This window comes from Meriones unguiculatus, chromosome 19, assembly GCF_030254825.1.
Source record: "Meriones unguiculatus strain TT.TT164.6M chromosome 19, Bangor_MerUng_6.1, whole genome shotgun sequence".
NCBI classification, from domain to species: Eukaryota; Metazoa; Chordata; class Mammalia; order Rodentia; family Muridae; genus Meriones; species Meriones unguiculatus.
The window spans coordinates 13,875,094-13,902,711 of record NC_083366.1 but is presented as its reverse complement, the minus strand read 5'-3'; the positions used below and the strand labels follow the sequence as shown (position 1 = coordinate 13,902,711).

Sequence of the window (27,618 nt, the reverse complement as noted above, 5' to 3'; positions counted from 1 at the left end):
TCTGGTCCTCTCCTCTACAGAGAGCACAGCTGAAGAGTGAGCCTCGGATCTCCAGAGCACACCTAAGGTTCACTAATGCTGTGAATTAAACCACAGTCTGAACACGATTGCCAGGCATCCAGGGGACTCCTAGGAGGTAAGTGTGTTAAAAATCCTTATAAATCAGGCATCATTTATACATTTCTAAACGATAGTAATTTTTACTTTCTTTACTGAATGTTAGAAGCTCAAGATTAGATGTCTGATGTGCATTACTAGAGTATTAAGGATAAAACTCCAGATTTCAGCTGCCCAGATAGGTGAGGCTGTACTACCACAGCGCCAATGAAAGAGACGAGTGACCATGAAAGGCAGAGGAGGGAGATTCCATACCTGTGGGCTAGCGGGGACCAGCGACTCACGTCCATCTTCAGGGTGCTGATAGAATTTTGGGTTTAAACAAAGAAGGACCTGGGGCAGGGGAGAGACATGATAGGGAGGGATTCTGGTCGGAGTGAGGTCCGCTTGCTCCTTGTGCCTGCTCTGGTTCTTCAGACAGCTCGGAGTAGTCCCAATGGCTGCAATGGGCTGAGCAGGGCAACCTGGCTCTCCTGACACGGTTGCACCTGCCTCGCAGTAGTACCCTCTGGCGCTTGGTCATCCTCCTCTGCCAGTATTCCATCCTGTGGGGATTTGCTGGTTTTGACACCCACGGGACTGCTGTTTTCTAACAATGACTCTTGCTGCCTTCAGCCCTGAAGGAAAATGAAGTGGGTTTGTTGGCTGCAGATTGTAAACGGATTAATAAAAATTAATATGCTCATGCAGACTGTAGGCGTCAGACCTAAAGTAAAGGAGGCAGACACTAAGAGAGGGCAGAGATGCCAGGTTTTCTGTGGTTGTGTTTGCTTGTTTTAAAATTTTTGCTTTTAGTTACCTTGTGGACCCAAGGAGTCAATCTTTTTTTTTTTTTTTTTTTTTTTTAAGCAAAAATGGTTTCTAAGTACCTGTTCTAGTAATTCTTCCCTGCACTTTTTTAAAAATCCTAACTCAGGCTGGAGAGATGGCTCAGAGGTTAAGAGCACTGCTTGCTCTTCCAGAGGTCCTGAGTTCAATTCCCAGCAACCACATGGTGGCTCACAACCATCTATAATGAGATCTGGTGCTCTCTTCAGGTGTAAAGGCTGGCAGAACATTGTATGCATAATAAAATCAATTAAATCTTAAAAAAGAAAAAAAAAGAAAACCACACTTAGTTAAAAAAAAAAAAAAGAACATGTGATTTTGGTCTGCTGGAGAGATGACTCAGCAGTTAAGAGCACTGTCTTCTCTTCCAAAGGTCATGAGTTCAATTCCCAGCAACCACATGGTGGCTCAAAACCATCTATAATGTGAACTGATTCCCTCTTCTGGCAGATGTTAATGCAGATAGAACTCTCATATACACAAAATAAAAATATCTTCTTTTAAAAATCCTAACTCACTCTTAATATTTAAAAAAGCTCAAAACTTTATATACCCAGAAAGCTAAGATATCTTATCTTTTCTCTTCTCTCTCTTTTTTAAAAGATTTATTTATTTACATGAGTATGTACTCATGCCTGCAGAAGAGGACACCAGGTCTCATTATAGACGGTTGTGAGCCACCATGTGGTTGCTGGAATTGAACTCAGGACCTCTGGAAGATCAGCTAGCGTTCTTAACTGCTGAGCCATTTCTCCAGCCAAGATATCTATTTTCAAAACAAATACGTCCTTTAACTTCCCAGTGGGTATGGAGTGTCTTCTGTCTCTTGACCTGGGCACTTTTTAGCTGAGAGGTATTAGAAAGGCTGCATTTCTGTCTTTATGGACATTGTCTGAAAGTCCTGGTAATGTGCAGTGATAGCCACCTGTAAACTGAGGCCGTGGGCACCCTGCTGCCATGCTCTGTGTTGCCCCTAACCCATTTTCCCTTCCTTCCTCTTCCCCTCATCCTTTCCCTCCTTCACGTCTTCCTTTTCCGTCTTCTTCCTCGTGCTTTCCTCCTCTTCTTCACTGCCTTTTAAAAGCAGGATGTGGAATGACCGATTCAGTCAGCGAATTTAAAAGAAATCCCATCACTCCGTGCACATAAGGCTTTACTTGAGATTGTTGTGCCCAGAGGGGAGTTGATTTTAACACGGCCAGCCAATTGCTGAGAGCAGCATGGAGACAACAGCTAAGAGAACCAGGTAGGCTACTTCTGGGAACTCCTGGCTCCCCGAAGCCTATCTTTGGTGCTTCAGCACCCTGACTTTGTCAGATTGCCTGTTAGATTTAAAGCGGCTCATCACTGGAATTGAATTTGGTGTCTAATACCAATTGTGAAAGAGCATTTGTATACAAGCATTTGTTCCAAGCATTTGTATACAAAATGCTACTAACTTGGAGTTTAAAAAAATACATTTAATCAACTGATTGATTACTGTGTGTGCCACTGTGAATGTGTGCGGGTCAGGGGATAACTTGTAGGAGCTGGTTCTCTGCTTCATTCACGTAGGTCCTGGGGATCAAACACAAGCCATTAGGTGCTACCATCTAGCTCCAGTGAGATTCAGGTTCCAAAGAGGAGGTGTGGAGTCAGCGAGGGAAGTAGAGTGACACAGTCTGAGGGCAAATCAGGATAGCTTGTGTTTATTGAAAAAAAAAAACACTACAACTTTTCTACTCTATGTTTGCATAATAACTTAGCCACAAGCAATATTAAAATGACTTAATGGTTCCAAGAGATGTATGACCTTTTCACTGATTGTATTTAACCTAGTTTAGCCCTATTTTTTCAACATCCAGAATGAAAGAGGTGATCAACTTTATTACAGTATTTTTCTTTGACGTAAAAGCAGTAAGTGCAGCAAGGATCTACGTATCCACTGTTTGCTAAGGGTCAGCGACCCCACCAGGTGCCCTTTTACATTTCCTCCTGCATGCTCTCAGCCTTTGTGGTCAGAGGGTGCCTGACACTGAGTCAAATCCGTAAGGGCAATTTTCATTCCTCAAGGGGCATGATGCATTGTCTGTACCACGTAGCAGAATAAGCATTGAGCTGTTTCCTAATTGTGCCTCAATCCTACAAGATGGGCCTATTCTTTTCATACACTCCCCATCTTCCTCTTTTTCCATTATGCCACACCTTCCTAATTCCTTCAACGGATGCTCCTGTATGTGGCAAAGGGGGAACAAGCCAGCGTAACTTCTTAGCAGACTCTGCTCCCTGTGGGGCACACCAGACCTTGCCATTCACCCCGTCCCGTACCCAGGGAATCAGTCAAGGGCACTGTTCTATGCTTATTAACTGAACTCCTGCCCTCAACCGCCAAGGCCTCAGACTCGGGGTCTGGACACATTGTTTCTCTCAATGTGCTCTCATCCTTGGGGCCAGGTGTAGGTGCCTAAGAGTTTCTGGAACCATCAAACTTTAACTTCTCTCTTCTTTCATGCAATCAGAGGGGCACAATGCGGACTCCTGTGTGGGAGAAGGCAGAGTTATCACACTATATAGCTCCACAGTGGCAGAATTTTTTTTCCAAAGAATTATTTTGTTTAGAGAGATTGCAATTGTATGCATCTACATCCTCCACCAAAGCCTGTACAAGATTTCCCAAAGGGAAAAAGCATAAGGGAATTCCCATAACACATAGCGAGAATCATCAAAGATGAAGGTAAGAGGATGCTGGAGCACTGGGATCCGCAATGTCCCTGCGCTGGATGCCATTAGGCTTGACAGCAGGTCCCTTTACTCACTGGGCCAGCTTGCTTGCCTCTTGGTGGCATTTTAAAATGAAATGGTGTATCTCTGGAGTGTCTGAAATACTTGCAAGTCCAAGAAGAACACGCTAACTTGGAGAACCCATTCTTGCCCCTGCTCTAGACCAAAGCTTCTCAGTGGTTAGTTCTCCGCTTCCTTCCACTTAGTGACGCTGCTGCCGAGAATATGGGGAGAGGATTAGGAGGCAAATGGTTTTCATAGCGAGCAGGATTTGTGCTTTCATTCTCACTTATCGCTAACTGGTTTGGTGACTGAATGGCTCTGCGTCTCACTTTTGACAACTGTCAGGAAAGCAACAGCAGATAAGGAGTGCCTAAAACCATAACTAGAACTTTCAGTACGTTTGCTTGCACAGTTAACGAGTGAGGAACAATCAGGTATTGTCCTTTGCTTACACCATGGCCACTGAAAACGCAAAGTACTTGAGCAATCTGCCTAGTGTCCCGTGGTGAGAGGTGAAACTAGGATTTAAAGTTGAGAAGCCGTGATCACAACACCATACTAAATTAAATAATTTCTAATTAATTAATATTTGTTATAAACAATCAATGTTTGCTTTTAATAATTATTTCTAATTAAATAATATTTAGTCATGAATATTAATTGATAAATCATTTCTCTGGTCACTCTCGACTCTAAATCTGTAGAGGATTTAAACAAAAAATATTGAAGGAAGAGAAAAAGAAGGTGTGTTTGGTTCCGGGTCACTGATTCTCTCTTTAAAGTGGAAAGACAAGGCTGAGTGTGAGGGGCTGTGAGGGGTACAGGCAGCCATCAGCTCCACCTTCTCATCAGAACGTGGCCATGGGTTCACTGATGCTGTTAGTACCTCATCATGGTGGACTCTGGAGAATCTAGCATGTTTAAGGTTCTAGGTTCAGTTTCTGACAATTCCCAACCCCCCCACACACGTATGCAGTGCGCATACAAAGTTTCTTTTAAAAATATTTTTATCCCAAAGAAGTTTGGAACTGTTACCACACATTAAGTTTCACTTTGTGCATGCTCTCAGTTATTTTATTCTCATAAAGCATCCTTATGGGAACAGAGTATCTAGAAAGATCTCAATCTGTTATATTTACTTTTTATCAAGATCAAATGATGAAACATGAAGGAGAAAAGATCTGATTTGGGGGGCTGGAGGGATGGCTCAGCAGCTAAAAGCCAGGGTTAGTTCCCAGCACCCACACGGTGCTCACAGCAGCGCACAACTCCAGTTCTGGTGGGTCTGATGGCCTTTTCTGGCCTGTGTGGGGACTGCATGCATGTGGTGCACAGACTTGCAGGAAAAACATTCATTTTTATCAGAATCATGCTTTTTCAGCCCATAGCCCTTGAGCCCTGCTATGCTGGTCCTGTAGAAAAGTGTACGTGCCAGGGAATGCATAGCAGAGTAAAGGTAGTTAGTTAAAGACTGCGTAGGAGGGAAGAAAGATGAGAGGAAAACAGCTGAGAGAGAGCAGGCCAAAGCTTCAGGGTCCCCTCAGTGGTGTACCCCAAATCCCCTTCGCTCCTCCCACCAGGTTCTCCTTAATCATCCGTCGGCTCCCAATCACACCATCAGCTGAGGACCAAGCCTTCAGTACATGAGTTTTGAGAGACACTTATGATCCAAACTACAACTCTGATACTTTTTAAAAAGACAAAACAGACTGAAAATCATCGTCGTATGGTTTCTCATTTAGGAGGCTTACACATCTTTGTAAAAATTCTAAGGATCCATTTGGAAACTTTTCACGAAAGACTTAAATTGTACAAAATACAAATATAACTATACAGGGTGGTTGTTAAAACAGATTTTTTTTTTCTAAGATCAGTTGATTTGATGCTGGATCTTGGTATAAGTTTTCTAGTGACATTATGCACAAATCCAAAGTATTTTTATCAAGTGTTTAAAGAATAAAAACTTAGTATTTTGGAAAATTTGTAGATGATTTGAGAAGTGTTTCTGGATGGTAATGAAGGCACTGGGACTGAAGCCTATGGACTGGATAGAACTATTTCCTCAGCTGTGGAAGGAGGCACATATAAAATAATAGTTACATCACTTTTTTTGGACATACGAAGCACATGGCTCCTTCACTATTCCATCTATGTCCCCAAGAGTTTATGGATTCAAATCATACAACACAGACCATTCAAACCTTTGGGGCCTCGCTTCTTGGAAAAAGAAAAACAATTACTTCATATTTGAATACATGCATGTTGTAGTTAAATGAGATTTGCCATTAAAACATACCTGGTTTAATTTAGAACTCTTATTCTTTATCATTATGCAATGCTAAATGTATTTAAATTTTCTTCCTAGGAGTGAAAAGATTCTGAACTGCTTGTATCAAAAGCCTGAGGCAGTTTTTAAGCTGATTTGCTTTCCCTGGGCGGGAGGCGGCTCCCTGCATTTTGCGAAGTGGGGCCAAACGACTAGTGGCTTACTGGAAGGTACGTGGACTTTCCTCCCAAGTAATTTAAGAAGCTCAGCAATAGCTATGTAGAGAAATGCCAGTTCGTTAAGTTTCCTGTGTTTGTGGATTTCCTTCCTTCTTTCTTTAAGATTTTATCTGTCTGTCTATCTATCTGTCTATCTATCTATCTATCTATCTATCTATCTATCTATGAGCGCTCTATCTGCATGTGTGCCTGCATGCCAGAAGAGGGCATCAGATTCCACTATAGATGGTTTTAAGCCATCGTGTGGTTGCCTAGAATTGAACTCAGGACCTCTGGAAGAGCAGACAGTGCTCTGATCTGCTGAGCCAATCCTTTAGCATGGTTTGTGGATTTCTAACCCTTATTAAATTGGAAAAAATGTTAGTCATTATTTCATAAAAAAGAAAAAACGTTTGTCCCCATCTTCTTCCCCTGTCATTTTTGATGTCATGGGATATAGCGCCACAGGTGGCTGGTTCAGCATGGCTACCTCCCTTACACACTTCCGTTTGCAGCCATCTATTTGGCTTCTTAGCGTTCCTGTCATGGGCTTTATCTTGCAGCGTCATGAGGCAGCCCCATCGCCTCAGGGACTTTCCCAGTTACATTTCCCTCTTGTGATTTCTTTTCTAAAACTATCACGTCACTTTCTTGTTTAAATTAGTCGATATTTAATTGCTCAAAGGGGCTCTGATGCGGTGTTTCCATATGTGCAAACAATGTTCTTTGATCGTGTCTGACAACTTGAGTTCAATCCCCAACACGCCTGGCGGAAGGAGAGAACTAAGTCCTGCAAGCTGTCCTCTGACCCCCAGTCTCTACCCACACATGCATTCACAGATGTCCAAAAATATTCCCTAAGTGACAAATTTTCATTTTCTTTATGGAACAGTAGTGCTCTGCTCTGTATTATACACCACTTTTTTTCTGTTCTTTTCATTTTTAACCATCTGGCTGTTGATAGGCATCTGAGCTGATTCATAACTTGGCAATTGTTGCTACAATGAACACGTGGGTACTTCTGTAGAGAACTGCCTGAGTCTTTGGGACGTTCACCCAGAAATGAATAGCTGGATAATATGGTAGTTTCATTTTTGACTTCTTTTTTGTTTCTTTCTTTGTTTTTTTGAGACAGGGTTTCTCTGTGTAGCATTGGCTGTCCTAGAATCTCTCTGTAGACCAGGCTGGCCTCACACTCAGAGAGATCCACCTGTCTCTGCCTCTCCAGTACTAGTTTTATCTTTTTATGGGGCCTTCATACTGATTTTCACAGTCACTGGACTAATTTCCATTCCCTCCAACAGTGTATAGACATTTCAACTTTGCCCCTGTATCCTCGTCAGCGTTGGTTATTTTTGTGCTCTGGGTGATAACTGGGATGACATGGAATTTTCATGCATTTCGTCTTTTATTCCCCTAACAGCTAAAAACTCTGAACATTTTTATTAGCTGTTTACATTTTGACACAGTGTAGACATTTGTCCACCTCATTTGCTCTGGTTGTATTATTTGGTCTTTGCATACTTACTTGTTTTTAGCCCTTGTGGTATTTTGTATATTACTCCTCTGTCTGATGAGTTGCTAGCAAAGATTTTCTCCATTCTGTAGGTCACCTTTTCATTCTTGTTTCCTTGAAGTTCAGCACTTCATTTTAATGTAATCCCACTTGTCAAACTGCCTGTTATTCATTGAGACATTGGAGTTGTGTTAAGGAAATTATGTTTCGTAGCTGGGTGTGATGGTGGATGCCTTTAATCCCAGCACTTGGGAGGCAGAGGCAGGTGGGTCACTTTGAGTTCTAGGCCAACTTGGTCTACATAGTCAGTTGGAGGACAGTCAGGGTTACATAATAAAGAGACTGTCTCAAAATAGAAAGAAGGGGAAGGAAGGAAGAAAAAGAAAGAAAGAAAGAAAGAAAGAAAGAAAGAAAGAAAGAAAGAAAGAAAAGAAAGAAAAGAAAGAAAGAAACTATATTTAAAAAGAAGAAAATTCCATTGCCTGAGCCTAGGTATTAAAATGTTTCCCACAAGGTTTCCCCTAATTTCAAATTTTCAGGTCTTACATTATGGTCACTAATCCATTTTATCTTGAGTCCCAAGTCACTGTGCACAGGAGGAGAAGTGGGATCTAGCCTCTGACTGCTCCCATCAGCTGCCGTGGGGGCTTAGGTTCCTCTTACCTCGTAGGCACTGGGCCAGCGTGGGCATGCATGTGGAAAAGGCCTGAGCGGGGTGCTTCCACCATCACCTTGCCTCATCTCCTGCTTTTGGCTTGTTTTTTGTTGTTTTATTAAATGTTCATAATTTCGACTTTCTTCCTCACCTGCATAGAGAATTCTCCTAAGTACGTTCTCTGATCCTGACTTAGCAGTCACAGCCTGCTTTAGTTTGTGCTTATCTTTAAAGATCTTTGTCTCTCTGTTGTTTTTAAAGAAAAATTGTGCTGGATATTGAATCTTGTCTGGCATTTTCTCTCGGGCTTTGAACTACATTGTTCCAAGCTTTTCTGGCTTTTAGTTCTTCCTCACAGGCCCAATATAATTCTGATGAGTTTGTCTTTGTAAAGCACTTGCCACTCTTACAGCCTTCAAGTCTTGAATCTTCACATTTAAATTAAGAAATTTAATTCAGTGTGTGTGTTTTTTGCATGCAGTTTTGTGCATGTGAGTACAGAACCCAAGGAGGACAAAAGAGGGTGTTGGATCCCCTGGAACTGATGTTATAGAAGATTATAAGTAGCCTGACGTGGGTGCTGCCAATCAAACTTGGGTCATCTGAAAGAGCTGAATGCAGCTAACCACACAGCCATCTATCTCTCTAGCCCCAACTCTTAGCTTTTAAATGATAATATGACATGAAGGGGCTCCTTTCCAGGCATGACAATTTGGGGGTTTAAATTCCTCCTATATATGAATGTCCATATCTTTCCCTAGAATTGAGATAAATATCTGCTCTAATTTTACTGAGTAGGTTTTTATGCTGTTAGTTTGTACTTCAGCTCAGACTTCTACTCCACGGTTTCTTAGATGAGGTCTCTTGTTTGTACTCTGGAATTCTTAAAAGCTCTGATTATGATTATTTACTTTTGAAGTTTTCTGAATGTTATAACTCCTCCCTCTTCAATCACTACTGTTCTTTGAGCGTCTTGATTTTGCTTCTTGTTGATGCTTTCCACGGGCAGATTTTTGTTTTTATCTCTTCCAATTCAGTGCTCTCTCAAGCAGTCTTTCTTGCTCCATTCATCTTTTTATGTGCATCCTTCTTTCACACTGTTGATCATTTCTCTGAAGTAAACTTTCAAGTATTTGTCTGGCATTTTAATTTATTTTAATTTTGACTTAACTACCTAGGGTTACTAGCTTTTTAAAGAGTCAGATTGCTTTGACTTTCATTTCTATTTTATTTCCACATTGCAACTGGCCATGTGTATGTGTATGTGTGTCACATTAAGTCCTCACTGCCATTCAGAGGGAGAGAATGTGAATCTCAATAATGACAATTAGGAAAGAAACCAGATATCTTAATGTGATAGAAACACAATTGAGGACAACAGCTACATCCCCAATAAGCAAATACAAAAAAGGAGAGAAGTTTAAAAATTAGAAAAAAAAATGTGAAAGTATTAATAATTAAATCTAAAAAGAAATGGAAATGTGGAAAAGAAACTAAAAGAATGAAGGTGGGAAATATTGCAAACTAAAGATATAAGAAGGAACAGTGAAGGAAAAACAAAACCAATACTGAACTGAACAAGGAAATTCAATGTTATGTTGCAGGATATTTGATCACACTGTGAACCCCAAGATTGTGTTGCTTACTGAAAAAAAAAGTCCTGTTTCTAATTGTGGTGTGGCTCAGCCCTAGCACACAACTTTAATCCAAGAACTTTCTGCTTGAACATTATAAACAGGATTAAATAAAGTCAGACATAGTTTCAAGAGGTGGGACAAGCAACCAGTTGACAGGGAGCGAACTTGGGATTATTAAGAAAAAACCCATAGAGAGCAAGAGGGAGTCAGGAGGATGGGTAGAAAGACACACAGGAAGTAGAAAGGAGGGACATTCAATTGGGAGGCTCTTTTTGGGGGTGGGGGATGGTGTGGGAAGGACCATTGCTTCTTTACGGATGTTGGCTGAGGAGGAAGGTCAGCTGGGTGCTTTCTCTGCCTCTCTGAGCTAGCAGGCTCTCACCCCAGCATCTGACTCCTGAGTCTTTACAGTTAAAATCTAATGATTGGGATTTTGTTAAAACCAACAATGTTACAATGCTGTGCCCTCACCTGCAACCTCTCTTTGACATTTACTTGCTCTAGGGGACATACAAGTTAGAACCCAAGTACTGTTTCAGGTTGTACACCACCCTGTTTGAAGAGCTGAGGATTGCATTATCAGGATTGCATTATCTGGGCTGACTTCTTCCTATATTTATTCCAACAGAGCTTTGAGGCGAGTGTAGGAGCTCTCTCAGGCTGTCATTAGCCAACATGGAGGACCAATTACTTGGGTTTTCCCAGACAACATCATCACTCTGCCATTACAGGCATGGGAGTGGAAAACGCTTGAGCAGAATGCTTCTACCAGGAGTCGCTGGTGCTCTGAGGGTTAGAAGCAGGCAAGATGAACCAGGTTCTGCTGATAAAGCAGGATACAGGCTTGTACACCCTCGCCGTGCTGTTCTCAGTTCCAGCCCTTGCTCTGTTTATGCACAGCTAGACTTGATCCTCTTCCCAGAGGTAGGGGCACAGTTCCCACCTCTCAGCACACCCCACTGTCCTCTCAGCTTGGCCAAAGCAGACAGTGCCCAAGTCAGAGGTCAAGCCATTGTCTAGGTCACACTACTTTTCTGATTCTTGATTGTCTGCTTAGCTAATTGAGGAGCATGGCTCTTGGAACCGAGGGCTCTTGTAGAAGAATTTGCCAGGAAGACTTTCTTTCTTTTTCTTTTCTTTCTTTCTTTCCTTCCATTTTATTTTTTTGAGACAGGGTTTCTCTGCATAGCCCTGGCTTTTCAGGGTCTCACTGTATAGTCCAGTCCAACCATGAACTCAGAGATCCACCTGTGTCTGCCTCCTGAGTACTGGGACTAAAGGCAGGTGCAACCATATCCTGAGGAAAAGTCTCTTACAATGCTCTTTATTGCAGTGTCAGCGAGCATGCTGCGAGCACAGGGAAACTTTGTGGCTCCTGGCTGCATCAGTCACCCCACAGTGGGGTGTCAGCAGACAGGGCAGTGCAGTGCGCAGCTTTCCTTTTCTTAGCTGCTGGTACCCCGCTGGGCAGGTGCTTCTTATCTCCCTGCCATGTTATTTGATGTTAAAGTCCTCTGTTTCTTGTTACAGATCTAAAGTTTTTGGGTTTTATTTAGTCTTGAGTGTTTTCTGTTGTACCCCTGTGCTGTTCCCTGCTACCATCCCTCTCTGCGGCTATGCACTTTACACTTTCTTTCAGATTGTGGAGATGTGGGAATGTTCTGAGTGTCTAGAATCTGCCATCTTCCCTCACTGTCTATTCCTTTTAAAGATAGATAGATAGATAGATAGATAGATAGATAGATAGATAGATAGATAGATAGAGTGATAGAGTGATAGAGTGATAGAGTGATAGATAGACGGATGGATATGGGCAGACAGACAGACAGACAGACAGACAGACAGACAGGAGTCTTATTATGTTACTCTGGATGGCATCTAGTTTGTGACCCTCCTTTCCATCCCTCTGAGTGCTGAGAATTACAGGTGTAAATCACCATGCCTAGCTTACCTATATTTTGTGTTATTTTGTTTGTTTTTGAGTCAGGGTCTCACTATGTAGCCTTGGATGACCCGGAGCTCACTATGTAGGCCAAGCTGGCCTCAAATGCACTGATATCCATATGCTCCACCACACCTGCCTATTATCTATCTGAAGATCTTGACATATTTGATATAATACGCTGTCTTAAGAGAGAAATGGGTGAGCTTTACGTCCTTGCTGCAATCCTGATCTTTTAATTTATGACTGCTTATGGTGCTGTACTGTAATTTGTACTTCTGCTTTGTGAAGGTGCCAACACTTCTGGCTGTTGGTTTATTAAAAGTAGATCTCAGGAGATGGGCAGACTGGTAGGTTAGAGTGCCTGCCTTGCAAGCACAGTGAGCTGAGTTCTATGCCCAGAACATGCATTAAAATGCCAGGTGTAGCAATGCACGCTGGAAAGCCCAGCACTGAGGTGGAGGAAGCAGGAGGACCCCTGAGGTCCACAGCAAGTCTAAGCTAATTGGCCGGCTGCTTCCAGTTGTTGTCTGGGGAGGTTTGGGAGGTGTGGCCTTGCTGGGGGAAGGGTGCCACTGCATGTGGAGTCTGGGACACCTTCCTTTTTGCTGTCTCTGCTTCAAGCTTACAGTTAAAAATGTGATCTCTCAGCTTCCTTGCCATGATGGGTTCTTACTCCTCTGGAATCACAGGTCGAGATAAACTCTGTCTTCCGTAGGTCACATTTGGCCTTGGCACTTTATCACAGAAACAGAAGAGCAACAGATAGATCCCCTGGTGTCCTTTGCTCGTCTCACTTAAGATACTGCACTACTTAGCTTTCACGCCTCTTAACCATCGTTAGTCTAAACCGAGACAGATCTCCTGATGCCCGGGCTGGCTTTGAATTTAGGATCATTTTGCCTCCATTTCCCAGGGCCCTGGACAGTTTTGAGCGGTTCCAGTTAAATGCTTTGTAGAATGTTTCCTGTTTGGACTTTTCTGATGTTCTTTTACTGTACTAAGACGGTGGGATTTTAGAAGACATCCCCAGGGGAAGGGCGTTTTCACTGCTTCACAGGGAAAGTACTTGCAATTGACAAGGGTTTTCACAGGTGGAATAAGCTTGATCACTCAGCAAGTAGGGTCTGAAAAACTACTTTCTCTCTTCTTTCCATGCTCTTTGGAGACAAGACACTAAAGATAAAAAAAAAAAATTAAGTTATACTTCTTTATTTTAATTCAATTAAAATAAAGGGTCTTGCTATGTAGCCCAGGCTGGCCTCAAACTCAAGCTCTTCCTCCCTCAGTCTCCCAAGTATGTGGGTTATAAGCAGACCCTGCCATGCGCATCTATGTTCTGTCTCTTCACAGATGCTGTAGCTGCTGGGTAATTGTGGCACATGCCTTTAATCCCAGCACTGGGAGGCAGAGGCAGGTAGATCTCTGTGAGTTCAGGGCCAGACTGGTCTGCAAAGCAAGTTCAGGACAGCCAGGGCTACATAGAGAAACTCTGTCTCTAAAAACCAAAAAAATAAAAATAAAAATAAAACATAGGTAGCAGTATACGTTATTTAAAGTTTTGTCTTAAAAAAAAAAAAGAAAAGAAAGAAAGACATGTTCCATTTGCTATCTAGGCCAGATTGGCCTCCACTTTGTGGTCCTCCTGTCTTAGATCCCTGCTGCTTTGGAAACTTCTGAGAAAATACAAAACAAATTCATTTTTTTAAATTACTTTATTCACTTTGTATCCCCCCATAAGCCCCTCTCTCCTCCCCTCCCAACCCCACCCTCCCTCCCCCTTCTTCACGCATGCCCCTCCCCAAGTCCACTGATAGGGGCTGCCAGTCAGCTATATCTGATGTGTGTATGTATGTCCTCTCCACGCATGGTCCTTGGTTGTTGTATCAGTCTCTGCAGGACTCCCTGGGCCCAGATTTTATAGCTCTGTTGGGCTCCTTCTGTAGCTCCTGTCCCCTCTGGGTCCTTCCATTACATCCCCTCTTCTTCCATGAGACTCCCTGTGCCCTGTCCAAAGTTTGGCTTTGAGTGTCAGCATCTGCTTTGATCCCCTGCTGGATTGAGTTCATCAGAGGACCTCTATGGTAGGCTCCTGTCCTGTTCCCTCTCTTCCAGCCCTTAACTCTAATTCTAGTGTTGGGAGAACCACACACACAAAGCTCTGGATTAAATTCCTAGTAGTACATGAGCCAGGCCTAGTGGCACAAGCTCAACACGTGGCTCCATAGTGAATTTGAGGCGACTCGCCTGGGTTACGTGACATATTGTCATAAGACACATTAATAAGTACACAATGCTCTATTTCTTCTCTAAAAACTTTTTTTTTTTTTGGCTTTTTGAGACAGCATTTCTCTACATAACCCTGGTCATCCTGGATTCACTCTTTAGACCAGGCTGGCCTCAAACTCACTGACATCGCTTGCCTCTGCCTCCCGAGTGCTGGTATTAAAGGCATGTGCCTCTACACCTGGCCTAAAATTTCCTTTTTTCCCCCCACTGAGTTCAATTGTGATTTATTAATTTTGTTTTGGTTTTGACACAGGACCTCATTAGGTAGCCCAGGCTTACCTCAACCTCCCAATCTTCCTGCCTCAGTTTACTAAATAATGAGAACGTAGGGCTATTTCTGTGATTGCTTCTTTAAAGGTATGCAGATTTCATACAATTGTCCAAGTGTTTAACATAGACTATTTAAAAATCATCTTACATTTATCATTTCATGCTTTCTAAAATAAAACTTCTTTATTTATGGATTTTTAAAATAAACATTTTCATTATATCCTTTTTAAAAATCAAAACATCACTGTGAAGACTCTAATAAAAAAAAAATCACCCCTCACAATTAACCAGGTCCAAAGGCTATATACATCTAAATGAGCTTCTGTACAGTTTGAATAGCTATTCTGAAGCTTTAGAGCCTAACACTGAACACTTTTACTATCAAATATATGCACTTATGTTCTACCAAACTCTCTCAAAGGAATTCCATAGTGGAGCTGAACCAAAAAAAAAAAAAAAAAAAAAAAAAAAATTCCCAACCAATCAACAATTAGCTTGATATCCTCTTTTAAGACTCAAGATGACATTCAATCCAATGGCATCACCTAACATTTATCCTTTCTTGTTTTTAAGTTCTATAGTTAATTTTGTTTTCCCTTTTCACTCAACAGTGAAAAATGACTTGTTTGTCTTTTAACAGAGTAGCTTTAGAAATGTGTTGTCGCTCACATTGATGGTTCCTAGACATATTACTTTGTTCTCAGAGACTGGTATTTTTTGTTCTATTTTGTTAAATTTTCTGTGCCTTTCCCCCTTAACTATGATCTGTGTTCACAGATATTCTGTGACTGCTGATATGATATGTATATTCTCTATATCAAGTACAAATTTTCCTGTGCAGCTATAGGAGCTACATTGTCAAGTTTTCCTTTTTCTCCATTTGACATGTGGAATCTCTCTTAATAGTGTACTTATCTCTCTTTTTACATCTTGTGCATACTGTGTTTCCACTTTACAATAGTGAATGTGGTGACGAGACCTTTGTAACTGGGACTGTTTACTCACTGATAATATTGGTGGTTTGTGACTTTTCCTGGAGAGATGTAAACAAATGTCTATTTTTTTCCAGGTAGGGGCACTAAAGTCAGGCCAATAAAAAACTCCACTCTAAGGGGCTGGAGAGATAGCTCAGAGTTTAAGAGCTCTGGGTGCTCTTCCAAAGGTCCTGGGTTCAATTCCCAGCAACAACATTGTGACTCACAACCATCTATAATGAGATTTGGTGCACTTGTCTGGCCTACAGGCCTATATGCAGGCAGAACACTGCACACACAATAGATAGATAGATAGATAGATAGATAGATAGATAGATAGATAGATAGATACTTGGCTAACTTAATGAGCTAGTGAGTTTTGGGGGGTTACTTATAGATGTGTGCATGAGTGGTTTACTTGCCAGCATATGAATTACTCAAAGATTGACACATTACCAGATGCTCATCCCAGTATAAATGATGACTTGTAAAACTGCGTCTCTGGAGCTCCCTGTGGCTTACAGGCAACTCTTCTTGTTTAAAAGTCTCTTCACTTCAGCAATAGTAAATGTTTTTATAATCTTTGGGAAGGGCCTTCTGAGTCTTGTAAGTTACAGGAACAGTCTGAGATTTGTGAGTTGCTGACTTCTCGAACCACAGAAGTTTCATTGACCTCCTTAGACTTAAGGAGCCCCTATCAAGGATGGAACATTTCAATTTAAAGACAATTGTTACGTAGCATGTAGCCTTTAGAACCATTAAGAGTCCTTTTCAGTATGGTTTGATGCTTCTGTCTCCAAATGTTACCTTCCCAGACATTAAAACACAACCCATGATTTCTTCTTGTTTCCATCTCTCTTTTCGTAAACCTTCTGCTCTAGTTTGCTTCTTGCTGCTGTGATAAGTACAACGACCAAAAACTAACTGGGGAGAAAAGGGTTCATTTTATCTTACAGGCATCTACAATTTATTACTGAGGAGAGCTGAAGCAAATACTTGAAGCAGAAACCGTGGAGCAAATTCTTACTAGCTTGTCCTCAAGCTCATGTTTAGCTACCTTTCTTATACAGCCCAGGCTCATCTACCTGGGAATGGTTCTCTCCAGACTGGGCTGAACCATTTTACATTAATTAGTAATCAGGAAAATGTTCCAAAGCTGAGCGTGGTGGTGCATACCTTTAATCCCAGAGGCAGAGGCAAGCGAATCACTGTGAGTTCGAGGCTATCTTAGCGTACAAAGTGAGTCTCAGACAGCCAAGACACTCAAGGATACACAGAGAAATCCTGTCTCAAAAAAACCAGAAAAACAAAACAGAACATACCAGAAATGTTTCATAGATATGCCCACAGGCCAGTCTGATGAAAGTAATTCTTCAGCTGAGGCTTCATGTTGACGACCAAAATTTGCCACCACATCCTCCATTTATCTTTTGATAGATCTTTTCCAATCCTTTATGAGTCAGTTCAGCTGAGGCCCCTCTTAAGGCATAGAGCTTGCTTTTCTGGTATGCCACCATCTAAAAGTCTTTTCTCAAAACTATAACCTCTCCTAACTAAAGAATAAAAAAAGAACAGGAGTCCCCTGTTTTAGCATACTGTTTAGAGCAAGCGGAGCCCTTCTCACACTGAGCGTAGGTCACTGCTGCTGTGCCCTCCCTGAGCTCCTGGAAAGATTTGCTTTTGCTGTGGTCCTGCTTCACTCTGTCAGCAAAAGTCAGGTAACACCATGATCAACTCTGTGTTATAATGGTGTATTCGTCTGAAGTTTAAAATTTTTCTTTTCTTTCTTTCTTTTTCTTTCTTTCCTTTTTTTTTTTTTTTTTGGTTTTTCGAGACAGGGGTAGCCTTGGTTTTCCTAGAACTTGGTCTGTAGACCAGGCTAGCCCCAGTCTCACAGAGCTCCTCCTGTCTCTGCCTCCCGAGTGCTGGGATTAGAGGAATTCTGACTCGTGCTGTGTGTACATGCATGCGTGTGTAGAAACAGCAACCTCTGGGTTGTTTCTCAGAAACTGTCTTCCCTTGTGCTTACTGAGTAGGCTGGCACACAGAAAGTCCCCTGGAGCCTGGTTTTCTGCCTCCCTGGCATGGCATGGCCCATCAAGCCCTTGACCAATGGAACTATATTCCTAATCCCTAGGTTCCAGTTTTAACCATCATGATTCAGTTTTCTCAATCACTAGAAACATGATTTTAGATGAGATACAATTATTGGAGGCTTGTTGTTTTTTTTTTGTTTGTTTGTTTGTTTGTTTGTTTACCTTTAATACTTTCAGGGGGAAGAGCACACCCACTGCAAAACTTGTGTGGAAGTGAGAGGACAACTTTCAGGAGTCAATTCTCTCCTGCCACTGTGAAGATCCCTGTCTTATTTCAGGGACGTTTTTACACGATTTCTTAGGATATGGCTTTTCTGACTTCTGTGTCTGCTACTTATTTTTTTCAATCTTCTCCTTCTTCATTTAAGATTTCTTTTTTAAAATTTTATGTGTTTGGGTGTTTTGTCTGTGTACCATGTATGTGAGGTGCCCACACAGGCCTGAAGAGGGTGTTGGATTCCCTCGGACTGCAGTTACAGATGGTTGTGGGCCACTGTGTGGGTGCTGGGGTCCTGCTCTCTGGAAGCCAGCCCTCTTAACTGCTGCGCCATCTCTCCAGCCCCTTTGTCATCTTGTTCTCTTTTTCTAGTTCTTTCGTTCCAGCTCTCTGTGTCCACAAATACTTTGCCCCTGTCTTATCACAAGGAAAGTTTTTTTTTTCTTCTTTCAGTTTTGAAACAGTTTTGAAATAACTATTGTCTTTTTATTCAATTTCTTTCTGGCAGTCTTTGTGTAATTATTTGTCTGTTTCTAGTCAGAATTTTAAATTTCCAAATTACAGTGATTTTTTTTTTCTTCATTTCACATTGGAATTAATCCACTTTGGGCTTTGTTTTCTTCTCCTCTGTGAGATAGTTAGTAAGTGTTTTCACTGGCTAGAGATGTCAGGTCTTCCGTTTCTGTAATCTGTGTTAGGTTTGTCTCTGCTCTTGGTTGTCCTCCCCAGAGGGCTGGGGATTGGGTGATGAGTTGCTAGCTCACTCTCTCGGTTCAGGAGTGCCCTCTTGTGTTAATACAGTGAAGTGCACATTAGGGGAAATGGCACCCCGTTTGTGTAGGTCGCAGGTTCTATGTTCTTCTAATGCTTTGACGCTTTCATGTTTCTATGGAATTTTTATTCCAGCCGTTTTCTTCTTCTGACGTTTTTCCTTTATAAAATGTCTTTTTAGAAATGTCTTCTCAGCTTGCCTCTGGTCCTTCTCTTGGGACTCCAGCAGCACTTACCTCAGGTCTCAAATGATAAAACACCATGACCAAAAGCAATTTAGGAAAACCAGGCTTTACCTCAGAGCCACTGTGCCAAGTTTGACCATTATTATTTGCTTTGAAATTGGTTGCGTCGTGTAAAAACGAGGCTTTTTCAGCACCATAGTATCTCATTAATCTGTTAACCCGTTTACAGCATTTTCTGTTTGTGTGAGTGACTTGTCTCTTAACCTCCAGTGCATGCTGTAAGGCTTGCTGGAAGAGAAACCCGTGTTCAAGAGCCTTTCGCAAATGACATCTACCAGATAGCTGATGAAATTGTATCTGCTCTGCTGCCCATCATCCAGGATAAAGCATTTGCATTTTTTGGCCACAGGTATTTTAATCTTATTGTAAACAGCATGTGGGACTCAAGATAGATGCTCAATGTTAAAGCATTTGCCCATCACATTCAAGGCCCTAGAAATCATCTTCAGCCATAAGTGCACCTTGTGTTTTGTGAGATACAACTTTTATCTCCCAGTTAAACAGACTGTTGGGTAATTATCTTAAATCACGACTGTTACAGTGTTATTTTAAAAAAACAAAACTCCAATTCATTTGATTTTACCAATGAAGACTTGGGAGCCAGATGCTGGGGTGAAAACTTGCTAGCTCAGAGAGGCAGAGCAAGCACCCAGCTGACCTTCCTACTCAGCTCACATCCCAGAAGGAAAAAGCTAAAAATTAAAAAACTGAAGAGCCCATGCTGTCTTAACATACTCTTCTCTCCAATTCCTTCCTTTCTGTTTCATCTCTATAAGCTGGTTTCTTGCTCTGCCTCTTGACCTAGGCTTGATTTTATCTAGCTCTTGGCTGAAAGGTGAGTGCTATGTTGAGCCACAACATCATCACCTGTTTCCAATAAGCAGAAAGTTCTTGGATTAATGGTGTGTGTTAGAGCTGAACCACACCAAACAAGAAACAGATTTTTACAGTTCACAATCTCAGGGCTCAAAATGGGATCAAATATCCTGCAACACTTTCCCCCTTTGTCTAAATAAAAGACTTTTTCTCTAACATCAATAAACCATACACTATAGGGTAAAAGTTACATTCATAATGTCCATATGATTTTAGCAACCTTGAAGAAAGTGCTCTACTATCTATCCTATCTTGGTGAGTCAAAGTTTTGTACCTAAACCACTTTATATCAAAAGTTGCATTACTGATCAAAAAACGTCTTTTTAAACTTAAGACATCTTAAATCCTAAACAACTTAAGCTTAATTGTAAGGCTAAAACTGTTAAATCTTCAACCACATCAGAGACCTGAGAAGGAAATTATCTGAATAAATAGGAAGTGCAGAGCAAGCAGCTTCCAAAATTATAGAAATGTTAGAGACTGCTGGCTGCCTGGACAGTCACCCAAGATTTCTCTATAACACTGGAGCATCATCTTCAGCCTACTGCTCAGAATATCTGACAGACTTTTCTGTGAAGCAGGCATATGAAGGATTTGCCTACCTTGTCCTTGCAAAGCTCGGCAGACAACCTTCCTGTGTCCGTTTGGACACTATTCTGTCTGCAGTTTTAGCAAGGACATTTTCTTGGTCAATAGCTAGCTTGCCACAAATAAAACTATCTCTGTGAGGTTCTTTGATGCTTGTCATCTTCTTTGAAATAATATGGGGGCTGCCAGAAGTTGAAATATCTCATTGTAAAAAAAAGTCTTAATAAAACATCTTTAAAGGCCATATTATATAGATCTCTGAGGTTTTTGAAGACCCTTTATCTATCTCTAGTATATCTGAATTACTTGTTTCTAGCTATATACTCTCTGATTAACTTAGAAAACATTTGCGCTTAACTATACTAGTACCTAACAAAACCACAAAATTGATTGACTGTTAGTTTTCATTTCTTAATTATTTTAAACAGTTTGTGACAGTAATCTTAAAAGGACTAGAATTTCATATTGCATTTTTAAGAATTACCTTAAAGAGTTGATACATAGTATGTTGTAACCAAAATATAACATTAATTTTGTATCAATATACAAAAGATCTTTAAGAGTAGATTCAATAATCTACCCTTTTTCCTGCTATTCCTATGTTATTTCTATATCCCCTCCTCTTTTTCTTTCCATCCCTTCTTTCCCCTTTTCCCCAAACATTAGATAGGACAGAAAGAAAAACAGAGGAAAGAAAAAGAGGGAAGGAAATCCTGAATCTCGCCTTCTATACTTTGTTTCCTCTCTGACCAGGACAATTAACAACTTGCAACCAATCCCCTAAAATGACAACAAACCTTCATCACCTATCAATCAAAAACCACTGCTCCCACCTTTTGTTTAAGTTGGGGTCTCTCAATGGCCTGAAACTTTACCACAAAGGCAAAACTACCAAGCCCATGATTTTGCAGGGATTCTCCCAACTGTCTCTCAGTTTTGCGTTGTTGAGATTTCAGGCCTGAGCAGCTGAACTCATCTTTCAACGTTAGTTCTGGGGATCGTACCTTGGCCCATCGCACCTGCAAGGCAAGGGCTTTGCTGACTGAGCGTCTCTCCGGCCTGAACCACTTGCTACGCTGATGCTGTGTTCGTTCCGCCTGGTTACCACAGGTTTGGCCCAACACCATCTGTCATGTTTGTCTTTCCCTTGGTTTAGTTTGGGATCCTACATTGCTCTTCTGACGGCGCTGCGCCTGAAGGAGAAACACAACATGGAGCCCCTGCACTTCTTTGTGTCCAGTGCATGTGCCCCCCACGTAAGTGTTCTGGTTCTCTTTGGATGGGGGGGATAAAGAAGAGGGAAATGGGGTACTAAAATCGGGCCGTTGTTCTCCTTTGGTCTAGCCTGGGATTATGGCAGAGATGCCAAGCACTAATAAAACTTCTGTGATCTTTCAACATATTCCTCTCTATACCCCGACCCCAAAGGAACGTCAGCTTCCTCCCGAATATTGTCCCCTTGTTTCTGCTCCTCTGAGTTAGTGCTGTCCCTTCCTGCTCTCTCTTCAAAGCATGTTGCCTCATTTGGGAACTTATCAACTTCTAGAAAAGGAGCCAATAGGTGCTGGGAAACAATCTTAAAATGATGCCAAATTTACGTAACTGCTGTGGCTTTTAAAGCCAGTCCTATGATTCCTGGCTCCTTCTTCCTCCAGCTTTGATCTTCTTTACTTCCTCTGCACAGACCCGGACTGACCTAGTGTTCTAATTGGGATTGCCATTTTGGTGGCACCATGAGTCTAAGGTTATTGCAACACTTTCTTCTCCCTCCTTGATTTAAGGAGGTGGGCTTGAGATTTTGGCTACTGTGTTTCAAGCGCCTTGTGTTTGTTGATATTTCAAGTCAGTATCCCGGCCTCAAATTCCTGAACTTAACAAATTGTCAGAGGAACAAGTCCAACATTACCTTCTGAATTTTGGAGGCACTCCCAAGCATCTCATTGAAGACCATGACTTTATGAGGCAATGCACTCCCTTACTGAAGGCAGACATGAGCATTATAAAAAACTTCATGTAAGTAACTGCGATACATGCCATGTGCACTATGTGTGTATGTCTGTGTGTGTGTGCATGTGTGTTGATGTTTATTTAAAAAATATAGGCTGGCAGTTCACAGAGACTGTGTATATAAGCATAGAATAGCCTAAAGGTTGCAACGTGCTTTCCCTGAGGCCTCTGTGACATTTTTTACTGGATTTGGACCACAGAAATAGGATCTGGGAAAGATGATCAGCATATGTTTTCTTTAAAAATATTTATGATTGGACATACTATTCTATCACATAATAAATAGGTACTGAATACATTATTGCCATCACATTCAAGGGATCAGCAAGAATGGATGGCTACTGTTAAGTGTGGAGGGCAACAGTGGGGAGCAGAAGTTGACTCGGTTCTCGGCCTGGTGGATTAATCCCAGAAATCCATCCCACCTCTGCATTCCCTTCTCACGGAGGCTGTCTGTCTCCACACTTGCTTTTTTGATTGGACTGAAATGTTAACATGTTAAATCACTGAGTTTATGAGAGCATCCCCAAGTCTTCCCCAGGGCAGTCACGCCCTAACCTCCTGCGCTCAGAGAGGCACAGGCAGATGGATCTCTGTGAGTCCGAGGCCAGCCTGGTCTACAAAGCGAGTCCGGGACATCCAAGGCTACACAGAGAAACCCTGTCTTGAGTAAGAAAGAGGGCACAGAAACAAGTCTTCCCAGCTACAAGTATCTGAGTGTTGAAGGATTATTAATATTTAGTATCATTCATATGCTTACTAAGGTAGCAGTTATTTCTTAACCCACTATTGTATAAATAAAAGTCACAAAAACTTATTAGATTTTTTTGATAAGCCTTAAAGCACTGGGGCTGGGAAGATACTACCTTGTCTGCTCTCCAGCCAAAACCCCATAAACACTTGCACATGTTTTCCACTTGGGCTGCTTCTCCATCATGCCAGTCCTCAGAGCAAGCTCCTCCTGGCCACGTGCTTCTAGTTCGTGCTAACCCATGGTGACCTGCTCCTTTCTCCTCCTTCCTCTCTCCTCCTCCTCTTCTCTCTGCCACCCCTGTTATTGGATATTAACATTTATTATTGATTTATGCTTTAGCTAATCAGTGGTTATTCCTAAACCAGCTGTATACCCAAATCACCACACAGAGACTAGGATAACCTGGAGCACAATACTGGGCAATAGTTACTCCAAGCCCTCATGGCTTCCTTTCATTCAGAATTTCCAACATTATACTTGCTTTTAGTCATATCTTAGGTCTGATTCATCTCTCCTCGTGGTTCCAAATCCTCTCCTGCCAATCTCTGCTCTCCCACTCTTCCCACTCACTTCTCTCTCCTGCGCTCTGGACCAGGGTGTCCCACCCTATTCTCTCCCTTGCTCAGCCTTGGCTGGTTGTTTTATTGACAATACAAAGACCAAATGGTGGCACGTTTACAGAGACTTGAGACAGGTGATATTAGAATAATCATCACAATGCAATGTCCGGATTGAAACCAGGTAGTGCGGTAGAGAAATCAGCATTTGAATGAACAAGGGTAAATTGTATACATTCCACAAGAACAGTATACCAACACACCTCCAAGCCTGTGAACCTTGGCTCTACCTACCTCTTTTCTGCCCAGTCCAGGCTGTAGACAACTTCATTAGCCAATCAGGGATAATTTGGGAGACAAGGTTTATATCATGTCATTTTGGATATGTAAGAATTTGCTCGGGTGGGGGTGGGGGTAAGCAATTAACATTTGAATATATAATCACCCCTAACAATTTGAGTTTTGTCCAACTGGATATCCATATGTGGGTAAATGAAGCTAGGTTCTGTTTACATTGTCAAAAAAAAAAAAAAAAAAAAAGGAAAGAAAGAAATCAATGAAAGACAGATGACAGATGAAAGGCCTTAATGTAAGAATGACTGCTGCAAAAAAGCAGGACAAACAGGGCTCAATGGTAATGGTGGCCACAGTCTGGAATGATGTACTGTAGTCTTGAGAGTTGCTAAGAGCAATGTTTCAAAGTGTTCTCATCACAAAAGGATCAGCTGTGTGCAGCTGACTTCATTAGCCATTTTTATCTGTCGGTTCAAGCAGTAATGTACGTTTATTGGGATAAGAAGGGGCTGCCGAAAGCAGGGACTCCTGAGACAGCACTGTGGCATCTGCTTTCCCTTATGACCTAAAAATTCTTCTAAAATATTATTAATTAAAAATAAGCCTTAGGAATTAAAACAGTATAATATTGGCATAAGAGACATACCATCTAATGTATAGAATTAGAGAGCCCATAAATAAATCCACATATTTATGCTATATAGCAAAATACATATGTCAAGAATATACTATGGGAAAAGGTCATTCTCTCTAATACATTTTATGTGTTTGTTTGTTTTTATTTGGGCTGTGGGTGAATATGTGTGCATGCTAAAATGCACATGTGGAGGTCGAATGACAACTTTTGGGAGTTGGCTCTTTCCTTCCACCATGTGAGTCCCAGGAATTGAGCTCAGGTAATGGGCTTAGTGGCAAGCATCTTTGCCACAGAACCATTTTGTTGGCCAGGACACAGCCTATTTAATTAATAAATAGTTTTGGGAAACTGGATATGCACAGTAAAAGAAGGAAATTGAAATTTTACTTCACACACATATATTAACATATATGTGTGTGTTCATATGTGCACAAAAATCAATTTAAAATGGATTAAAGGCAACCATACAAATGGTAGATCTGATGCCATAAAACTTCTGGAAGAAAATATAAAGGAAAAATTTCTGAAATTGTTTTAGATGGTAAATTTTTTATATGATTCTAAAGCACAACAAAGAAAATAATCATGAGTGTTCATGAGTGTCTTGCCTTCATGTATGCATGTGTTCCATGTTCCCGAAGTGCCTGAGGATTCCTCACAGCACTCAGCCTCCTTCCTGGACCCCGGTGTTGTTGCAGCTCTCCCTCTGTTACCTGATTCCACACATATATTAGCCTGTTGGCTATTTGATTGTTGACAGACGCGTCCCACATCTCTTAGACCGTCTGTGTCTTCTTTGTAAGATTTTCCCACTTAGATTCTAATGACCATTTTCAAGTTTACCAATTCTTTCTCCAGCTGTGTCACATTTACAGATAAGGCTGCCCAATGAATTCTTTATTCCTCTATTTCTAAAAGTTCCACTCAACTCTTGTATTTATCTCATGGCTGGGAAACAGCAGAGCATGTGAAACTCAGCTTGGTTCTAATGAGGAGAGGCCGTCCCTGTGCATGCTGGTCTTGTAGTGGAAGAAAGAGTAAGAAGTGAGGCTGTACACTCTCATTTCGGTGAAGTCAGGAAGAAAAGACTCTGGAATGTTGAGGATGAAAATGACAAACAAGCTCCTTTCTGTTTGCAGCTTTGACACACCCTCGAAAGCTCTTCTTTCTCGGGACATAACGTGCTTTGTTGGATCTGAAGATATAGTAAAGGATCTAGAAGGTGAAATTGCTTTTATAATTTGGGGTATTTTATTGAAATATATGTTGGACAGTTCTCAGCAAATATCAGCTAGTGGTCACTGAAACAGATTTTTAAAAAATCGGCCTACGTTTTACTGGGTGTAAACAAAGAGATGTTGGTCTCCTGTAAAATGAGAATTCAGGTCACACCACTGAATCCTGATAGGTCTGCAGAAGATTAGAAATACAGGCTACCCAAAACCTGAGAGCGACTGGATGTAACTCAATCACTGAGTGTCAGCTTTTGGTGCAGTAGTACCTGGAAGACTTCTGTTGTCCTTGGACAATGACTTTTATTACTGAATAAGATTTTCTATACTTCTCAGGCTGGAAGGACATAACCAGTGGGAAGACTGACATCCACATGCTGCCTGGAGACCACTTCTATCTGCTGGAACCTGACAACGAGAACTTTATCAAGAACTATATAACCAGGTGTCTGGAGCTGGCATCCCTCGACTGCTTTTAGTCAGGCTTTCCTTGGGATCTCAAATGCGCAAGCTGTCCTCCAGGTCCAGCTGTTAGTTTTCAGAGATGGGGAAGTGCATATTAACGAATCCCTTCACAGAACATTTATCCCTCTGGGGAAAAGACAAGTGCTGAAGTCAGGGACACAAAGGTAGTTGATAGCTGCAGCAGGAAGAGGGGGTATTTTTCTTTGGGGGTTGTTATCCCCTGTAGGTTACCCATGTTCCAGTGAATGACACTACAACCTCGGGGCACACACAGGCAGCACTGAGGGGACTCTGAGGGTTATTTAAAAAGGAGGAGGAGGAGAAGGTGAAAGAGAACATGAAGTCGGGAGGGGCAGGCAAAGGGTGGTTAGGATAAAAATGCACTGTGCACACTTCTGAAAATTTCAAAGGATAAATAAAATATTGTTAAGGGAAGAAACGCTTCTGCTACAGTCCTTTTTCTTTTTGTTAGAATCTAATTTGATTGTCATTTATACAAGGTTTTATCAGCAAAGCACCTCCAAATGGGGTTACACCTGCAGCCTGTTGCAGTATTAATGGCAAGAGCAACTGACAGAGGGAAATTATTATTTTTCCAACACCACACTGTGGCTCAAAGTTTAAACTAATATTTAGAAATATACATGTGACCTATTTCATAAGAAAGAGTAATTTCTTCTTTATCAAAATACAGTCCTTGGAGCTCAAATGGCTCATTTGGCAAGGCCCCAGACCTTAAGTCAAGACCCAGGAAGGCCTCAGGGCACCTACAATCCCTGGCAGTTGTGATCCTGCTCACCTGCAGTGGTCCCCTGGAACTCAGAGCAGCCAAACCACAGTATGGCTAGGTAAGTCGGCCATATCACCCAGTGAGTCAGGGAGTGGCCTGAAGCCAAGTCTACCTGTTGCTCCACAGTGCACACAGTCACAAAAGCCCAAAGCTGCACGGTGAGGAAAAGGTCTTTTGTTTGTCTAACCTATCCTTTCCTTCAGTTTTAGGGTTTTCTGGTTTGGTTTGGTTTGGCTTTGAAAGAGTTTCAGCCCAGGCTGTTCTTAAACTGGTGACCCTCCTGGCTCCACTTCCTGAAGAACCAGGAATAGTTTGGCTGCTATTTATTCTGAACAGACTTCTTTGCTTGCCTCAGTAGCACTAGCTCCCTGTAGAGAAACAGATTAAGCCTAGAAAACAAATGTTGAGGCTGGGGAGATGGCTTGTCCTGTGTGCATGAAGGCCTGAGTTTAAGCTCCAGACCCCACACAAAATGTCCGGAATAGCAGCCCACATCTGTAATCCTGGTGCTGGACGGGAAGGGAGAAGAGGGCGTCTGGAGCCCGTCAGCTCAGCACCCTTGGTGAGCTCCAGCCAATGGCAGCCCCTCACAGGAAGTAAACAGCACACCCGAG

At 41.8% G+C, this 27,618-nt stretch overlaps 1 protein-coding gene across 1 annotated transcript; it reads left to right on the top strand.

Moving 5' to 3' along the window:
* On the top strand, positions 1-26,576 carry Olah (oleoyl-ACP hydrolase). Its single transcript, XM_021661711.2, has 8 exons — positions 1-136; positions 2,033-2,191; positions 6,074-6,204; positions 19,015-19,153; positions 21,425-21,524; positions 22,112-22,281; positions 25,657-25,739; positions 26,086-26,576. Exons 2-8 carry the CDS (start codon positions 2,166-2,168, stop codon positions 26,226-26,228), a joined length of 792 nt encoding a protein of 263 aa, XP_021517386.1. The 5' UTR covers positions 1-136; positions 2,033-2,165; the 3' UTR covers positions 26,229-26,576.
* Positions 26,577-27,618: the final 1,042 nt, after the last annotated feature.

Coding starts and splice junctions, on each gene's coding strand:
- Olah (XM_021661711.2), top strand. CDS start 2,166: ATGGAGACAACAGCTAAGAGAACCAG. Junction 19,154..21,424: donor TTTGCATTTTTTGGCCACAG/GTATTTTAATCT, acceptor CCCTTGGTTTAG/TTTGGGATCCTACATTGCTC. Junction 22,282..25,656: donor AGCATTATAAAAAACTTCAT/GTAAGTAACTGC, acceptor TTCTGTTTGCAG/CTTTGACACACCCTCGAAAG.